The sequence below is a fragment of the Salvelinus sp. IW2-2015 genome, linkage group LG3, assembly GCF_002910315.2.
Source record: "Salvelinus sp. IW2-2015 linkage group LG3, ASM291031v2, whole genome shotgun sequence".
NCBI lineage: Eukaryota > Metazoa > Chordata > Actinopteri > Salmoniformes > Salmonidae > Salvelinus > Salvelinus sp. IW2-2015.
This window is the reverse complement of record NC_036840.1, coordinates 25,620,963-25,637,337: the sequence shown is the minus strand read 5'-3', so window position 1 is coordinate 25,637,337 and position 16,375 is coordinate 25,620,963. Positions and strand designations below refer to the sequence as shown.

Genomic DNA, 16,375 nt, shown 5'->3' with positions numbered 1-16,375 from the left:
CATTAACAAGTCCAATACAGCATTTGAAAGATAAACATCTTGTCAATCCATCCAACATGTCCGATTTTTTAAATGTTTTACAGAGAAAACACCACATATATTTATGTTAGGTCACCACCAAATAAAAAAAGACAGACAGACATTTTTCACAGCACAAGTAGGCTGCAGGTAGCATGCACAAGCCAACCTAACTAACCTAGAACCAACCTAAATAACCTAGAAAAAACTACCTCAGATGACAGTCCTATAACATGTTACACAATAAATCTATGTTTTGTTCAAAAAAATTGCATATTTTAGGCTATAAATTCAGTTTTACATACTGCTACCATCATAGCTACAGTCAGAAATCGCACGGGAGTAGCCAGAGTAAATACAGACACCAACTACCTAATTACACATCATAAAACATTTCAGACAAATATATGGTGGATAGCTAATGAAAGACAACAGATCTTGTGAATACAGACAATATTTTTCCGATTGTTGAAGTGTTTACAGCGAAAACACCACATATATTTATGTTAGTTCACCACCAAATACAAAAGACAGACAGACAGTTTTTCAAAGAGCAACGGTAGCATGCAAGTAGCTTAACCTAACTAACCTAGAACCAACCTAGAACCAACTAAATAACCTAGAAAAAACTCCCTCAGATGACAGTCCTATAACATGTTACACAATAAATCTATGTTTTGTTCGAAAAATGTGCATATTTTAGCTATAAATCAGTTTTACATTACTGCTACATCATAGCCACCATCACAGCTACAGTCAGAAATCGCACGGCAGTAGCCAGAGAAAATACAGACACCAACGTCAACTACTAATTACACATCATAAACATTTCAGAACAATATATGGTGGATAGCTAATGAAGAATAAGATCTTGTGAACAGAGCCAATTTTCGATTTTTGAAGTGTTTTACAGCGAAAACACAATATATCGTTATATTAGCTTACTACAATAGCTAGCACACAGCAGCATTGCTTCTAGTCAAACGGTAGCATAGCACAGTTCGACAGATATATATGAAAAAGCATCCCAAATTGGGTCCTTATCTTTGTGGATCTTCCATCAGAATGTTCTCCAAGGGGTCCTTTGTTCAGAACCGACTTTATTTGGATCCATAACGAACGATTTCCCTCAGAATTAGCAAGCACCATTAGCTAGCATTGCTAGCCTCTCATTCTTGAACCAATTCTTGCGTCGCATCACGTCTAAAGTCCAGAATAAATTTCAATAATATAATTAAACTATATTGAAAAAACATACTTTAAGATGATATTGTGACATGTATCAAAGAAAATCGAAGCCAGAGATCATATTCACCTTTAAAAAGGTTCTTCAATGAGCCGAGTACAGGTCCGACTTCGCGCCCAGGAAATAAATAAAAGTGCGCACGTCTCAGTCCAAGACGTTGTGTTCAGTCCCTGGTCAAGATAATCAACTGATTTTTTCTCTCACTTCCGCATGACACCCAGGCGAAGGCGTATGACGTGTTTCTACAGTCATAAGTGACATGCCCTTTTATAGACAAGCTCCTGAAGAGAGAGTTCGCTTTTGGAAATCTCACTTCCGGTTAGGAAATGGTCTGTAAAAGGAGTTCTGTTTCACTTAGAGAAATAATTCAAACGTTTTTAGAAACTAGAGACTGTTTTCTATCCAATAGTAATAATAATATGCATATTGTACGAGCAAGAATTGAGTACGAGGCCGTTTAAAAATCATACGATTTTCCCCAAAAGTGAAAATAGCACCCCCTGGTCCCCAACAGGTTTTAAGGGGAAAATACTTTTGACACCACAGAGGGACAAACAATTGAACACAAATAATTACAATTATATATAATTAACTGAAAATGGAGAGTGACTCATCGCCTGCTCCATCAGAATGCCCAGCCTGTAAGGAGCAGAGGACGGGGCTGACTGAGTGTCAGTCGAGCATAGATGTCGGGCACGGACAGAGACCCAGCCGGGCCCAGTTTTATGAGATCATGAACAGAGGCCCAGCTGGGCACAGGTGTGGAGATCATGAACAGAGACCCAGCTGGTCACAGGTGTGGAGATCATGAACAGAGGCCCAGCAGGGCACAGGTTTGGAGATCATGAACAGAGGCCCAGCAGGACACAGGTGTTAAGGCCACGGACAGAGAACCAGCTGGTGGTGGAGGAGTCCGTACAGGAATGGAGGACTGATGTGGTTAGAGGTGTGGAATGGATGCTGGATGGTGGGACTCCTACAAAGTATCTGGTGTAAGTATGCTCCCTCTAATTCTCTCTCTGTCCCTCTCTCCCTCCCGTCCCGAAGGACCTGAGTTCTAGGATCAGGCATCAGGACTGCCTGGCCTGTTTTCGACTCTCTCTCTACCTCACCTGCTGTCTCGACCTCTGAATTCTCGACTATGAAAAGCCAACTGACATTTAATCCTTAGGTACTGACCTGTTGCACCCTCTACAACCACTGTGATTATTATTTGACCCTGCTGGTCATCTATGAACGTTTGAACATCTTGATAGTATATATGGCCTTAAATGCCATGTATTCTTATAATCTCCACCCGGCACAGCCAGAAGAGGACTGGTCACCCCTCAGAGCCTGTTTCCTCTCTAGGTTTCTTCCTAGGTTCCTAGCCACCGTGCTTCTACATCTGCATTGCTTGCTGTTTGGGGTTTTAGGCTGGGTTTCTGTATAGCACTTTGTGACATCTGCTGATGGAAAAGGGCTTTATAATTACATTTGATTGATTGATTGATGTGTGCTTCTTACTGTACGTTCACCTTTTCATGTTTATTCAATACTTTTCATTCAAATCCATATGGTTTGGTTTCAATACTTCAAAACCAAATTGGAGGTCCAGGTAGTCACAAAAATAGATGGGGTTTGGTTAAATTGTGATTTTAATGAATGGAGCGAATTTGGAGCGGCAGTTTTTTTCCCTGTGAGCATGGAGCGGTTTTTAGCGGAGCGGTTGGAAAGAACATGGAGCACTGGAGAGGTGCTTGAGCAAGGCTCCATGAGCAATGAGTGGGATTTCCAACTGCTCAACTCCACTCACATGCTCTGGTCAAACTGTATCTTTAGATCACATAAGAAAACGTGCAAGCGTACAAGTAGTTACTATACTTATATAACCATATTTATTTTTCACACAAAATTTTTTTCTCTTTGTGTACTGCCTGGGAGTAGCATTGGCTCTCTCTCTCATCCTGATCATTGTTCGTGCTTGCATCATGTACAATATGAACCAGAGAAAGTGTCTGCAGTGCAGAGGTAAGTGACTCCCTTTTAGAAGTTGCTCTTCTTTAAAAACTTGTTAGTGCTAGGGTCCTTTTTTCAGAATTTCCGCCTGACTGACGTACCCAAAGTAAACTGCATGTTACTCAGGCCCAGAAGCCAGGAAATGCATATAATTGGTAGCGGTTGGTTTTTAGAAATCTTAAAATAATGTATGAGACTATAGCACAATTGATATGGCAGGAGAAAATCCAAAGAAAAACCAACCGGAATATTTATTTATTTGAGATCCCAGGCTCTTATAATGGAAAGCTATGGGTCCTATGCAATTCCAGATCCCAGATTGCAATTCCTATGGCTTACAATAGATGTCAACAGTCTTTGTTCAAGGTTTCAGGCTTGTTTCTTCCAAAACGAGGAAGAATTTTGAGTTTTGGAAATCAGTTTGTGGGCGCGAAACTTGCTAATGGATGCACACTTGCTAATTTTACTTTTCTATTGAACATACTTCTTTCCGTATGAAATATTATAGTTTATTTACATTTTAGGGTACCGGAGGATTAAATAGAAACCTAGTTTGACTTGTTTGAACAAAGTTTAGCGGTAACCTTTTGGATTCCTTTGTCTGCATATTGAACGAGTGGATTACTGAAATCGATGGCGCCAACTAAACTGACTTTTTGGGATATAAAGAAGGATTTTATCTAACAAAACGACCATTCATGTTGTAGCTGGGACCCTTTGGATTTCAAACAGAGGAAGATTTTCAAAAAGTAAGTGATTATTTAATCGCTATTTGGGATTTTATGAAGCCTGTGCTGGTTGAAAAAATATGTTGATGTGTGGCGCCATCCTCAAACAATCGCATGGTATGCTTTCGCTGTAAAGCCTTTTGTAAATCCGACAACGCAGTTAGATTAATAAGAATTTAAGCTTTTAATCGATATAAGATACTTCTATGTTCATAAATGTTTAAAATTACGATTATTTATTTGAATTGCGCGCCCTCCAATTTCACCGGATGTTGTCGACAGGTGTCCCGCTAGCGGGACGCCTAGCCTTATATCACCATCTACAGATGTTTCTGTAGAAATGTATTTCCAGGATCCGTCTCTCTGACAACAGGTCCAGCAGTGTCTTGTACGGATGCAGGGGTAAGTAGAAGTCCTTATATTTTATATGTGTGATAATTGTTACATTTTATAGTAACATATAGTCATATTTCCCCCATTTTCTCATTGTTCTTCACAAGCCCAAGATGCAGACCATCTCCATTACGTAGCTCTGAATCTGAGAAACAAGAAGAACAGGTGTAGAAGACAGAGAAGCAACATGGAGGAAGAGACAGGGTACTCTGGAATATGACAGTAAAAGTGGATAGATTAACCAGCCTTATTAAATAGGTATTTATTAGCTCTAGCTGTCAAGTTGTGCGCTACTGGTGTAGAAGTCAGGTGCAGGAGAGCAGAGTGTTGTGATCAGGCGCACACTTTATTTGGCAGAAGCAAACAACAGATGGACGCAACTGCGTCAAACAAACCTCCAGCCAAAAGCAAAAGTGAAAAGCGCAACAAAGTCACAAAGATGATTTTTTTTTAAACAATTAAACATACTACGGGTTGAACATGGTACCCGGAGAAAAAACAGCCTGGCGCGTCACACAAAACACGTAACAAAAACAATTCCACACAAAGACATGGGGGGGAACAGAGGGAATATATATGTAGTGTGATTAGGGAATGTAAACCAGGTGTGCGGGGAAACAAGACAAAACACATGGAACAATGAAAAGTGGAGCGGCGATAGCTAGAAGGCCGGTGACGTCATCCGCCGAACGCCGCCCGAACAAGGAGAGGAGCCGACTTCGGCGGAAGTCGTGACACTAGCTTTATCAACTGTATTAGCTTAATTACTGTAACTGTTGCTACTAATGAACATTGCTTCTCTACCAAACTCATTTGAAATGGACTTGCTTGTCATAAGATGAATAAAGCACGTAACAACAATCCTGACAAATGTATTTATTTAGGCCATACTCAGGCATCTTTAAGTGTTGAACAGTTTTTTCTCTTCTCATGCCACTGACACCCCCTCACATATACAGCAACCTATTTACATGTACTCAGAGGTCTGTGCTGAACACAAGATTACGATTTCTCCATGATTAGTTAGGGCCTGCTGGCCTTGTACACACAGGACCTTCTACACTCTCTCTCTCTCTCTCTCTCTCTCTCTCTGTGTGGTTTTCAGCCGAATGTCTCAGAACTCTTAGCACTCTCATATTGTATGCTATACTACTTGCTCTTCAAGTTGGACATTTTAACAACAGTAAACCAACTATTATTTTGAGGCAGATTACCTATGTATTGTCGACTGAACCATGCGAAAAAACACAATAAGCTATTTATCAGGTCATTTGACGTAGAGATCGGTATTGTCAATCAAACACCGACCTTGATTATAAGTGTGATGATGTTAGGCCACTAGAACCATTGACCTACTGAAGAACAATATCATGGGAGGGCACTCTATCCATATATACAATTGAGTGTAAATCCTGAATGAGGAATCACTAAAACAAGACTATTGTACTGTTATTGTCATGTCTTTTTCCATAGATGTTTTTTAGTGAGGTGAAGTGACTGTGTGGTGATAGATGCAAGAATGACAACAAGAATGACGCCTCCAGTTTGACCAATCATCTGTAACTCCATTGTTGAAGTGTTGTTTACATAGGTGGACTTTTTCCACTCAAGACAGGTTGTGAGAAGGATGACAATTTCAAAGATGATCACACTGTGTCTGATATTTCCACTTCTTCCTGCATCTACCCGGTCAAAATCATTTTATATTGTTTTATACTGACTTGCACACTGCTCTCTACATTGTCCCTTATGGATCTGTATAGTTCACACCCCTTAGCGTGAAACAGACACTTAGTGCAACAAGGGCCCCTCAACCCAAATGTTTAGGTCAATGTTTACTTAATTATGTGAAGTCTAGTACCACACCATGATACGGTAAATGATTTAGGTCTCTTGCAACAGAACTACTCATAGCGAAAGTTGCACAACAGCCACCACTAGAGAAGGAGGGCAGGCTATTGTTATGCCTCATTCTCTAGTAGGGTAGGAATATGTTTGTTTTCTCTTTAAGATATAGACCTGTTCATTGCATGCCACATACACCCCCTCACATACACATTTAACCTATTTAGAGGTACTCTGAGGTAAGGCTGTGGCGGTCATGACATTTTGTCAGCCGGAGATTGTCAAGCAAATAACTGCCGGTCTCATTGTACTTGCCGTTAATTAACATAAACACATTTAGCATCTCCTGGTTCCAAGCATAGCCTACAAGCCACTGATGCAGACCATTCGAACATCTACAGTATATTTTTTAAATCTATTAAATCCATTTAATATAGCCTACACCATCTCAATAAATCCATTATTTATTTTAGACAGGTCTAAAGAAACATGATATGAAGAAARTGTTGTATTTTTCAGAGGAACAGCAAAGCATACTCTGAGTTGTCCTTATGTTAGGCCCTGATCTGGCTATGCCATATGGCTGTGGGCTACACTAGTTCCTTTAGCAGACAAGATTTGCTTAGAATTCTGATGGCATTATTTTATATTATTTTATAGTATGAAGAATACAAWTGAACATAGCTGAATAAAATAAAGGATATTTTCTCCAAACAATTTGACGGAGTGTGCACATGCGGTTATTCTGTGTTGAGCGCTTAACAAAGAAACAGGTCCTCCTGTATGCTTAATTTAGAGTTATTTATGCAACATTAGTTGTGATATAAACATTTGGCTATATGTTTAGATTTTTTATACATTCTAAGGCTGCATGATGCGACTCTAATGATGATTTGAAAAAAGTCACATGAAAGGCATGAGCTCTGCTTAGTTTTTTTTTACACAGGCTGCACACACTTCATCAGTCTCTCATTCACAATTTGACAAGCACTTGACAATGGCTCGAATTTCCCAGCAGCATCCCCTTTGTGTGGTCGTAATGCCCCCTAAAACAATCCATGTCTTTTGCAGCCAGTGGCTGTTGTGCCCTTGGGATAAATACAATAATTCTAATTCCTCACATGGCTCTTTCAGATATCTCAATTCTTATTAGYTAATATACAGTATTTTGATTTGTTTAACACTTTTTTGGTAACTACATGATTCCATATGTGTTATTTCATAGTTTTGATGTCTTCACTATTATTCTACAACGTAGAAAATAGTAAAAATAAAGAAAACCCTTAAATGAGTAGCTGTGTCCAAACTTTTGACTGGTACTGTATGTATTTCTATTGCTCTTTTTTTCTCTATGTCTCTCTCTCTCTCTCTGTCTCTGTGTGGTTCTCTGCAGACTGTCTCAGGTGTGTCACAATCTACTGGCTCTTCAAGTTGACCATCTATGCAACGGTAGACCACTATTTTCATACGGCAGTTTGTTATTTATTCATAGTAAACTGAAATCTGTGAAAAAACATAATGAACTATCTATTGGGTAATTTAACCTAAACATCTGAAGTACTTTGCCACACACACATGACAGTTTTAAGTGTGATGTAAAGTATTATCAAAATCAGGGCCAAGAAGAAGGAGCCTCCTCATATTTATATCATGGGAGGGCTTATATCCTTCTATACATTGGAAAATAAATTGTATATGAGATATTTCTGGTTAAGCAAAGACTATTATAATGTTTTCTGTAGATGTTTCTTTGTGTTATAAGCCCTACAGGATGACAGTCATAACATGTGGCCAACAAGGTCACAACTACTGTATGACTCCCATGGACCACAATGGCAAGAACAACAGATTAAGTAAAGTGATACATTGATGCTTGTGGTTATGTCTTATACATTCAGGTGGACAAGCCCTCAGGTGGACGGCTGTAGTTCATAGTATTGTAGACAGTATGAGCTGTATTTAGGTCTAATAAAGGATAAAAACACAGTAGTCACATTCAGTTTAAAAATACAACTACAAATTGACATATTCAAACTTCCAATATGATAAAGTTGTGCAGCACATGTTCAAGCTGTACAAAAACATGAATGGACAGCGTTTGTTGCATTCGTGACCTACTGGCCAGCCAATCAAATCTGAACATCCAGATCAGACGATACCAGAGATCAACCAATGAAAGCTAATGCAAGTTTACTTTCTGTTCTGTAGAGAGACTGCATTTCACACAGGTCAATCTCGTCACTTGAAGGAACAAGCAAGATGAACAAACTCTTCATCTTTCTTTTCATCYGGAAAGCTTGTAAGTAACATSTAGCTCAATTTACTAATCTTATAACTGTTAAACATACATTACATGTTCTTACTATATTTGGTGCATGTGTTGTCAACATGGTCCATTTATTATTTTAAATCCGGTCCATCTCAAACACAAATCATTGTTCAGCCTGCTTCTTTYCAGAAAGCAGAGCTTGTWGGCAACGTGGCTACTGAGTGCCACATGACCAGGGAAAACATTAACTCCAGTATATGGTATGGTACAAAATTGCTAAATACCTGAATGATGTGCTATTCTACAATGAATTTGATGATGAGCGATTCAAGGGGACGGCCCCGAGGGTGAGGAGCGGGACGGTCAGTACGGGGAAGGTGGATATCACAGATGATGTTAGGATACAGAATGCCCTCCACCGGAACCTAACACCGCTCCTCAGGACCGTACCCCTCCCAGTCCACCAGGTTATGGAGCCGACCCACACAACATCGGGAATCCAGGAAGGATCTGACAGCATAGGCGGGAYCTCCCTCAGCGTCCAAGGGATTGCGGAGGGGTGTCGTGGGGGACAGCCTCAGCCAGGGGACCAGGGAGACATGAAAGGAGGGTGAGATACGGTAGCCAGTGGGAGCTGTAATCTATACATAACCTCATTGAAACTCCGGAGAACCTTGAATGGCCCCACAAACCGGGGACTCAGCTTCTTACAGGGCAGGAGGAGTGGGAGGTTCCTGGTGGAGAGCCAGAGACGATCACCAGGATGGAACACGGGCGCCTCCCCGCGGTGGAGCTGCGCCTGCTCCTTCTGGCGACGGACGGCACGCTGGAGCCTCACATGAGCATCACTCMATTCGTCCACTGCAGGGGCTTCGGTCTGGCTCGGAGTCCATGGAGCCAGGGCTGGCTAATAACCCAGAACACACTGGAAGGGGGTAAGCCTGGTGGAGGAGTGACGTAATGCATTCTGGGCGTATTCTTCCCATGGAAGGAATCAGGCCCACTTCCCCTGCCTGTCCTCCCCGGCTCCTGGTTCATCCTCTCCACCTGCCTGTTGSACTGAGGCCGGTACCYGGAAGTGAGGCTGACCGGCACCAGAATCCACTAGCGCTGTAGAAACAGTACATGATGGACAGCCAGCTAGTGTGATCGACACTAAAAAGGGTTTGGCAGAAAATTTGGAAGATGGGATACTCACACCTGCGTTAGGAGGKGAAAGATCACGTGACTGTCCCTCTGCTCTCGTGGATCCAGAGTTGGGACGTACCGGACACTGCTGGAGCTGATGCCCTCCTTGACCACAATAGGGACAGAGCCCCAGCTGTTTCCGTCTCCATCGTTCAGCCGCGAGGAGGCCTGTGACCCCTACCTCCGTAGGTTCAGGCTCTGATACAGAGTGGTCACTGAGGAAGGGAGAGAAGCGATGAGGGCACCGACGCGCCCAATGTAGGTTATCCAGACGGATGGCCACCGCGATGAGTGTGTCCAAGGAGAGGTGGTCGTCACGACATGCCAGTACTGTCTGGACTTCCTCGCGCTGTCCTCTTCTGAATAGCATACGGAGCACCGGCTCATTCCATCCGCTGTTTGCTGCTAGAGTCCGGAGGGTGAGCTCGTACTCGGCAGTGGTCTGGTCATCCTGCTGTAGTTGGAATAGGCGCTCACCTCCCTCTCTGCCCTCCAGCGGATGATGGAAGATACCTCTGAACAGAGCCATGAACCCCTCATACGAATCCAGCTCCTCCTCTCCTCTCTCCCAGACGGCCATAGCCCACTCCAACGCCTGTCCAGTCAGCAGAGTCAATAACCGTGGACCTCTCAGTGGTGGGGGCTCCCATCTGGCGTGCAAAATAGAGGGTGCACTGGGGTAGGAAGCCACCGCATTTAGATGGGGTTCCATCATATTTATCCGGGAGGGACAAACGGGCATCGCTGACCTGAGCGGACTGCTGAATGGACTGGTGTGCAGGCTCGCTGGGTCGTCTAGTGGCAGAGTATCCTCTGAGACGTTGAAGACTGCAAAGGACCTCTTCCACAGCCTTCCCCAGTCGCGCCAGCTGGTCGTGGTGTTGACGAAGTAGTAGGTATCCCTGTTCATTGACCGTCTGGGAGATGTCCTGATTTCCTGCTGCTTCCATTTGGCAATATTCTGTAATGTAGATGTTGTGAGTTGGGAAGTAAGTGCAGGTGGTGAGTTTAGTAATAAAAAACAAAACATGGACCAATTCAAGAAACAAGGGTAGCGCATGGACATGAAACAACATCAATAATGCCTGGGGAATAAACCTAATGTCACGCCCTGACCATAGATTGCTTTGTATGTTTCTATGTTTTGTTTGGTCAGGGTGTGATGTGGGTGGGCATTCTATGTTGTATGTCTAGATTGTCTGTTTCTATGTGTTTGGCCTAGTATGGTTCTCAATCAGAGGCAGGTGTCAGTCGTTGTCTCTGATTGGGAGCCATATTAAGGTAGCCTGTTTTTCATTGTGTTTTGTGGGTGATTATTTTCTGTTCAGTGTTTTTTTGTATTCACCGTTCAGGACTGTTTCGTTTCGTTCTCGTTATTTTGTTTTGTGTTCATGATAATAAATTATCAATATGGACACTTACCACGCTGCGCATTGGTCCTCCTCTTCTCATTCCAACGATGAGCGTTACACCTAAGTTAGTGCCAGATATAAGGGAGGTAATGAGTGAGAAAATGGAGTCCAGGTGTGCCTCATCATGAGGAGTAGGAGCGTGTAATGATTGATGCCAGGTGTGAGTAATAATGGTTGCCAGGACCGGTGGTTAGTAAACCGGTGACGTCAAACGCAGGAGAGGGGGAGCAGGAGTAGACCTGACAGTAGCCTAGAGGCATGTCTTTTTGAAGTGATTGTTTGACAATCAGATGAAAACATCATGACTGGTTGTGTTTATGCCACATTAAAAGGTAATAAATGTTAACCTTTTCATGCGTGAGTTCCAAATATGTCTAATGGGTGCCCCAGCGTGAGTTTTTTATGCATGTGATGTCAGAATGCCCTCACTGTTCCAAATGTGATTGTTACACAACAGGACAGTTAACACTCGCTGCCCCAAACGCGTCTTTCTTTTCCCCAACGATGTTAAGGCAAAACCACGTTCTGTTATTCAGAGCAGCATTCTACAAGCTTTGAGCACTCTCCAAGTCTTCAAGTCCGGAAGTGAAAATCACTTAGCGCGAAATTTCAGTCACTGATTAACTACATTTGCCCTTGTATTTCAAGATTGAACCGAGCTAGCCATTAACGTCCCTTATCGCTCAAAGACAGATTCAATGGCTGTAACATAGCATTTTCGACTGAATGATAAGCTAAAAAATATTTGAGAAATGATGAATAACAAACATATGCTTTTACCTGATAATAGACTACTAATGATAAAACAACTTCAAATACCGAGCTAGTAACGTTCAGTAGCCTAGGTTAACTTAGCTGACCTTCAATTGAGGGAATTCAGCAGAGTTCTCTGAGACATTTTTACAACTCATTGAAGCTCTGAAAGTAAGTACATGGGCAAATGTTACCAAACATGATAATAATAGGCCTGCATTACGGTAGGCAGCTAATTGTTACACTTTCCATCCTTACCTTGGAAGGTCACTGTCTCTGCGCTGATTGCCTGTGAGTGAGATAATGCTAGCTAGCCAATAGGAGCGTAGGTGAATGTCCCTCTGAATAACGGGGCGTGGTTTTGGCATAACTGCGTTGGGAAAAAGGAAGACGCGCCCCAAACCAAGGCACGCTGCCTGCTAATTATCTATAGGCTGTTTCAACTTGTCAATTTCTAATTATAATGAACTACTCACATTGAGGACATAAAGTTGTAAAGACTGTGTTTGTGCAAAATGTTTCAGTATAAAAACAGTGTGGCCAGCTCAAACGCTGACTGTTGCGTCAATCGTAACTGGACGTTCAAAATAAGTGTTCTAATCACAAAGGCTTGAGCATAAGCTGCAGGGACCACTGTAGACTGATCACACCCCTACATGTCAAAACGTTAAAAGTGATATGACAAATCTTTTACTAGGCCAAGGCTTCTAGGCACATAGAGATCATACATTAAATGAATAGGGATTCTATATGTAATTCTATAATTACACCTTGGCTATAAATAGAAATTGTGCGCGCTTGGGTGTCCCGTACTGGTAAGAAATTCGATCTACTTTCACCCCTGACCGAGATAGCTTGTATATGTAATGTGTTTTTCATCTTGTTTTTAATTTGAAGATGCGACTGATAGGTCACCAGTCGGTCAGGTAAACTCTTTGTTGTATCACTTTTTTCTCCATCTCAAAAGGGTTTATCTAGTAGATGTGACCAGTATAATGTCTTGTTATGGCTCCACCTCTCTCACACAGAACCAAGACAGTGACGTGGTAAACTATGCAGCTGTGAGTTTCACCAMCAAGAAAAKCCCCTCCTCCAGAAGAGAGAGAGCCCAGACCAGCAGAGAGGATGCAGAGTACTCTGAGGTCAGGTACCTTCAGCAGGAGTGAGACATGGGAAGAACCTCACCACATTGAACGCAAACCACATCCATATACATTAGAGATAACTTTGAAGGCCTTTCGACGACTGGTAAAAAAAAAAAAGATTTTAGTACGTAACTAATAACTAAATAAAATAGGAAATATATGTACTTGTAACCCATAAAAGCAACTTCGATGAGTAGGCTTTCATTGTTTCTCTAATGTCTTAAATATACAAATTGCCTCATAACTGAATAAATGTTGCTGATCAAAAATCACTGCTTCCATTATGAGTTTGTTATTACTCCCCAGTGTATTTTAATCACGTGTTATATGTTACGTTTAGATATATTAAACTGTTAAAAAAAAATGAGAATTGTAAAGTCAAAGGGAAGACATGAGACTGACAACATGGGTGACCAAACATCATATTTTCAGGTTGTATTTTCTTGTATCCATTCTTGCAAAGTGACACTGATTCAAACTTCATAGAAAGACTGTTCCTGTTCCACAAAAGACCTACTGGGCAGCCAATCGGGTGTTCAGCTTAACAAATCTGACAGATCAATCAGATGCCATCTAGATCTAACCAATCAGACATAAGATGTGTGATTCTGAGACTTAGCACAGGATGCACTTAACAAATCACTCCTGCTCCAGAAAATCTAGAGGAGAGGACAAGATGGTTGAGCTCTTGGTCTTTCTTCTTCTCTGCAACTCCTGTAAGTGACATATTTCCTAAGAAAGTATACTTTCAATCTGGGTTCAATAATAAGTGTTTGGTATTCTGTCTTTTTCTCAATGGAAATACCTGATTTCGTTTCAGATGTGACCAAATCATCTGAGATTTCTCAGCCTGCTCCATTCCTAGCTGCAAAGTTGGGGACAACGTGACAATTGAATGCCGTTTCACCAGTAATCTTGTTCTATCACATGTTCTAGCAATGGGCTTTTAGTGTATTGATGAAAGAAGGGATATTTCACCTAAATATATATTCTACAAAGCAAGACGACATTGTGATGTGCTGCTGTGGATCGGTGCTACTTTGGACCTGTAATGTATCAACTTGACTCAGACTCACGGGATTCATTGACCTTATTTCTCGTCTTCCCAAGCATCGCCCCCCTCCGTTCCTCTAGTGTCTCCTAGTGCTCCGCTGGTATTGCACCACTAGGTGTCGCTAATACACTACATCCCTCCTCTTCTTAGATGTTTGACTATCCACTATGATAACGCATCACCAAACTGCAGATCTATGCATTATAACGTAACAAAACATCTAGTACTCAAAATATGGTATTTCTTGTATACACTATTAACATATTTTTACAACAACAACATACTTTAATGTTTACTTCTACTTTCTTTAATGTGGAGGAGCATTCAAGGGTCCGAGAACCCTCTATGGGGACTATAGCTGTCTTCAAAGGCTGATACAATGGAATGCATAGCAACATCCAGAACAAACAGGACAGAGTACATAGTTGAAGAAGGAAATATCTGCTAATGGTGTGAATCATTCAGAGTTAAAGGGCTCACATTTGACTAATTAATGCATACAGTACATCTATCTATCTGTCTTAATGTAGGTAACGACTACAGTTAACTTCTCTGCGCTACGGATCCCTTTTACGGGATCACTTTCCTAAACAACCGCTAGAATTGCAGGGCGCCAAATGCATAAATATTACAAAAAATATTTATAATCATGCAATCACAAGTGAAATATACCAAAACACAGTTTAGCTTGTTGCTAATCCACCTATCGTGTCAGGTTTTGAAAATATATTTTACAGCGAAAGAAATCCAAGCTTTTGTGAGTGTAGCTTTCAATGCTACAACAGCTAGCCCCAAATTAGCATGGTCACGAAAGTAAGAAAAGCAATAAAATTAATCGCTTACCTTTGATAATCTTCGGATGTTTCCACTCACGAGACTCCCAGTTACACAACAAATCTTCTTTTTGTTCGATAAATATTACTTTTATCACAAAAGAATGCCATTTGGGTTGCGCATTATGTTGAGAAAACAAAAGCCGTGTTCCGTTCGACAAATTCCAAAAAGTATCCGTAATGGTCGTAGAAACATGTCAAATGTTTTTTATAATCAATCATCAGGTTGTTTTTAACAAACATAATCGATAATATTTCACCCGGACCATAACTTATTCTTTAAGAGAGAAACGGAAAATGGTGAGCCCCTCTGTCGCGCGCAGAAAATATTCAGAGGACACTTGACTACTTTTGAAAAATGTCGCTCATTTTTCAAAATAAAAGCCTGAAACTATGTCTAAAGCCTGATCACAGCCTGAGGAAGCCATTGGAAAAGGAATCTGGTTGATACCCCTTTAAATGGTTAGACGGGCCAGGAAACACAGTTTTCTTCTTAAAAATATCATTTCCGGGTTACATTTTCTCAGGGTTTCGCTTGCAGAATAAGTATTGTTATACTCACAGACAATATTTTGACCGTTTTGGAAACTTTGGAGTGTTTTCTATCCTAATCTGTAAATTATATGCATATTCTACGATCTGGGCCAGAGAAAATGTCCGTTTACGTTGGGCACGTTATAAAAAAAAATAAAAAATGAATCTGACCCCTAGCACTAAGAAGTTAAGTCATGCCATTAGTTTAAGTAAAATCTAAGTAAAATGGTAATTGAAGTGAATGGAAATAGCCGCTATACTTGCTAGTCCATGTATGTATGTTACTGTCCATATAGTACTTACAACGGAGATGCAAAATCACCGTACAGATAGATATCGGGGTCATTTTGACCTGACCTTTGACCCCTGACCTGACCTTAGTCCAAATGGACTGATGCCGTAATGTGATGTAGTAACTTGATTGGTGTTTGAGACTTCAAATCACACCCTTCCTGTATTGTAGGTAAGTGGGTGAACAGACGCTGTATTGCACACAAAGAGAGCATTTATTGTAAATCATATACAGTATATATCTATGTGAGGTATGTAGGCCTACTGTCAGGCTTCTGTCAAATCTTACAGTCAGACGCTACTGTTAAATCTTCGAAAGCCAAGTTAACAAACAGATCACCGACCATTTCGAATCCCACCGTACCTTCTCCATGCAATCTGGTTTCCGAGATGGTCATGGTGGACCTCAGCCACGCTCAAGGTCCTAAATGATATCATAACCGCCATCGATAAAAGACAGTACTGTGCAGCCGTCTTCATCAACCTGGCCAAGGCTTTCGTCTCTGTCAATCATCATATTCTTGGTTTCTAGCCTTGGTTTCTCAAATGACTGCCTCGCCTGGTTCACCGACTACTTCTCAAATAGAGTTCACTCTGTCAAATCGGAGGGCCTGTTGTCCGGACCTCTGGAAGTCTCTATGTGGGTGCCACAGGGTTCAATTCTCGAG

At 41.4% G+C, this 16,375-nt stretch overlaps 1 protein-coding gene across 1 annotated transcript in view; it reads left to right on the top strand.

Annotated features, from left to right (window-relative positions):
• The window catches only part of LOC139029501 (uncharacterized), a 140,943-nt gene extending 136,340 nt beyond the window's left edge, over positions 1–4,603 (top strand). Inside the window, exons 4-6 of the mRNA XM_070449589.1 lie at positions 3,155–3,274; positions 4,364–4,396; positions 4,491–4,603. Coding sequence (XP_070305690.1) covers positions 3,155–3,274; positions 4,364–4,396; positions 4,491–4,603 — 266 coding nt within the window. The remainder of the gene's footprint in view (positions 1–3,154; positions 3,275–4,363; positions 4,397–4,490) is intronic.
• Positions 4,604–16,375: the final 11,772 nt, after the last annotated feature.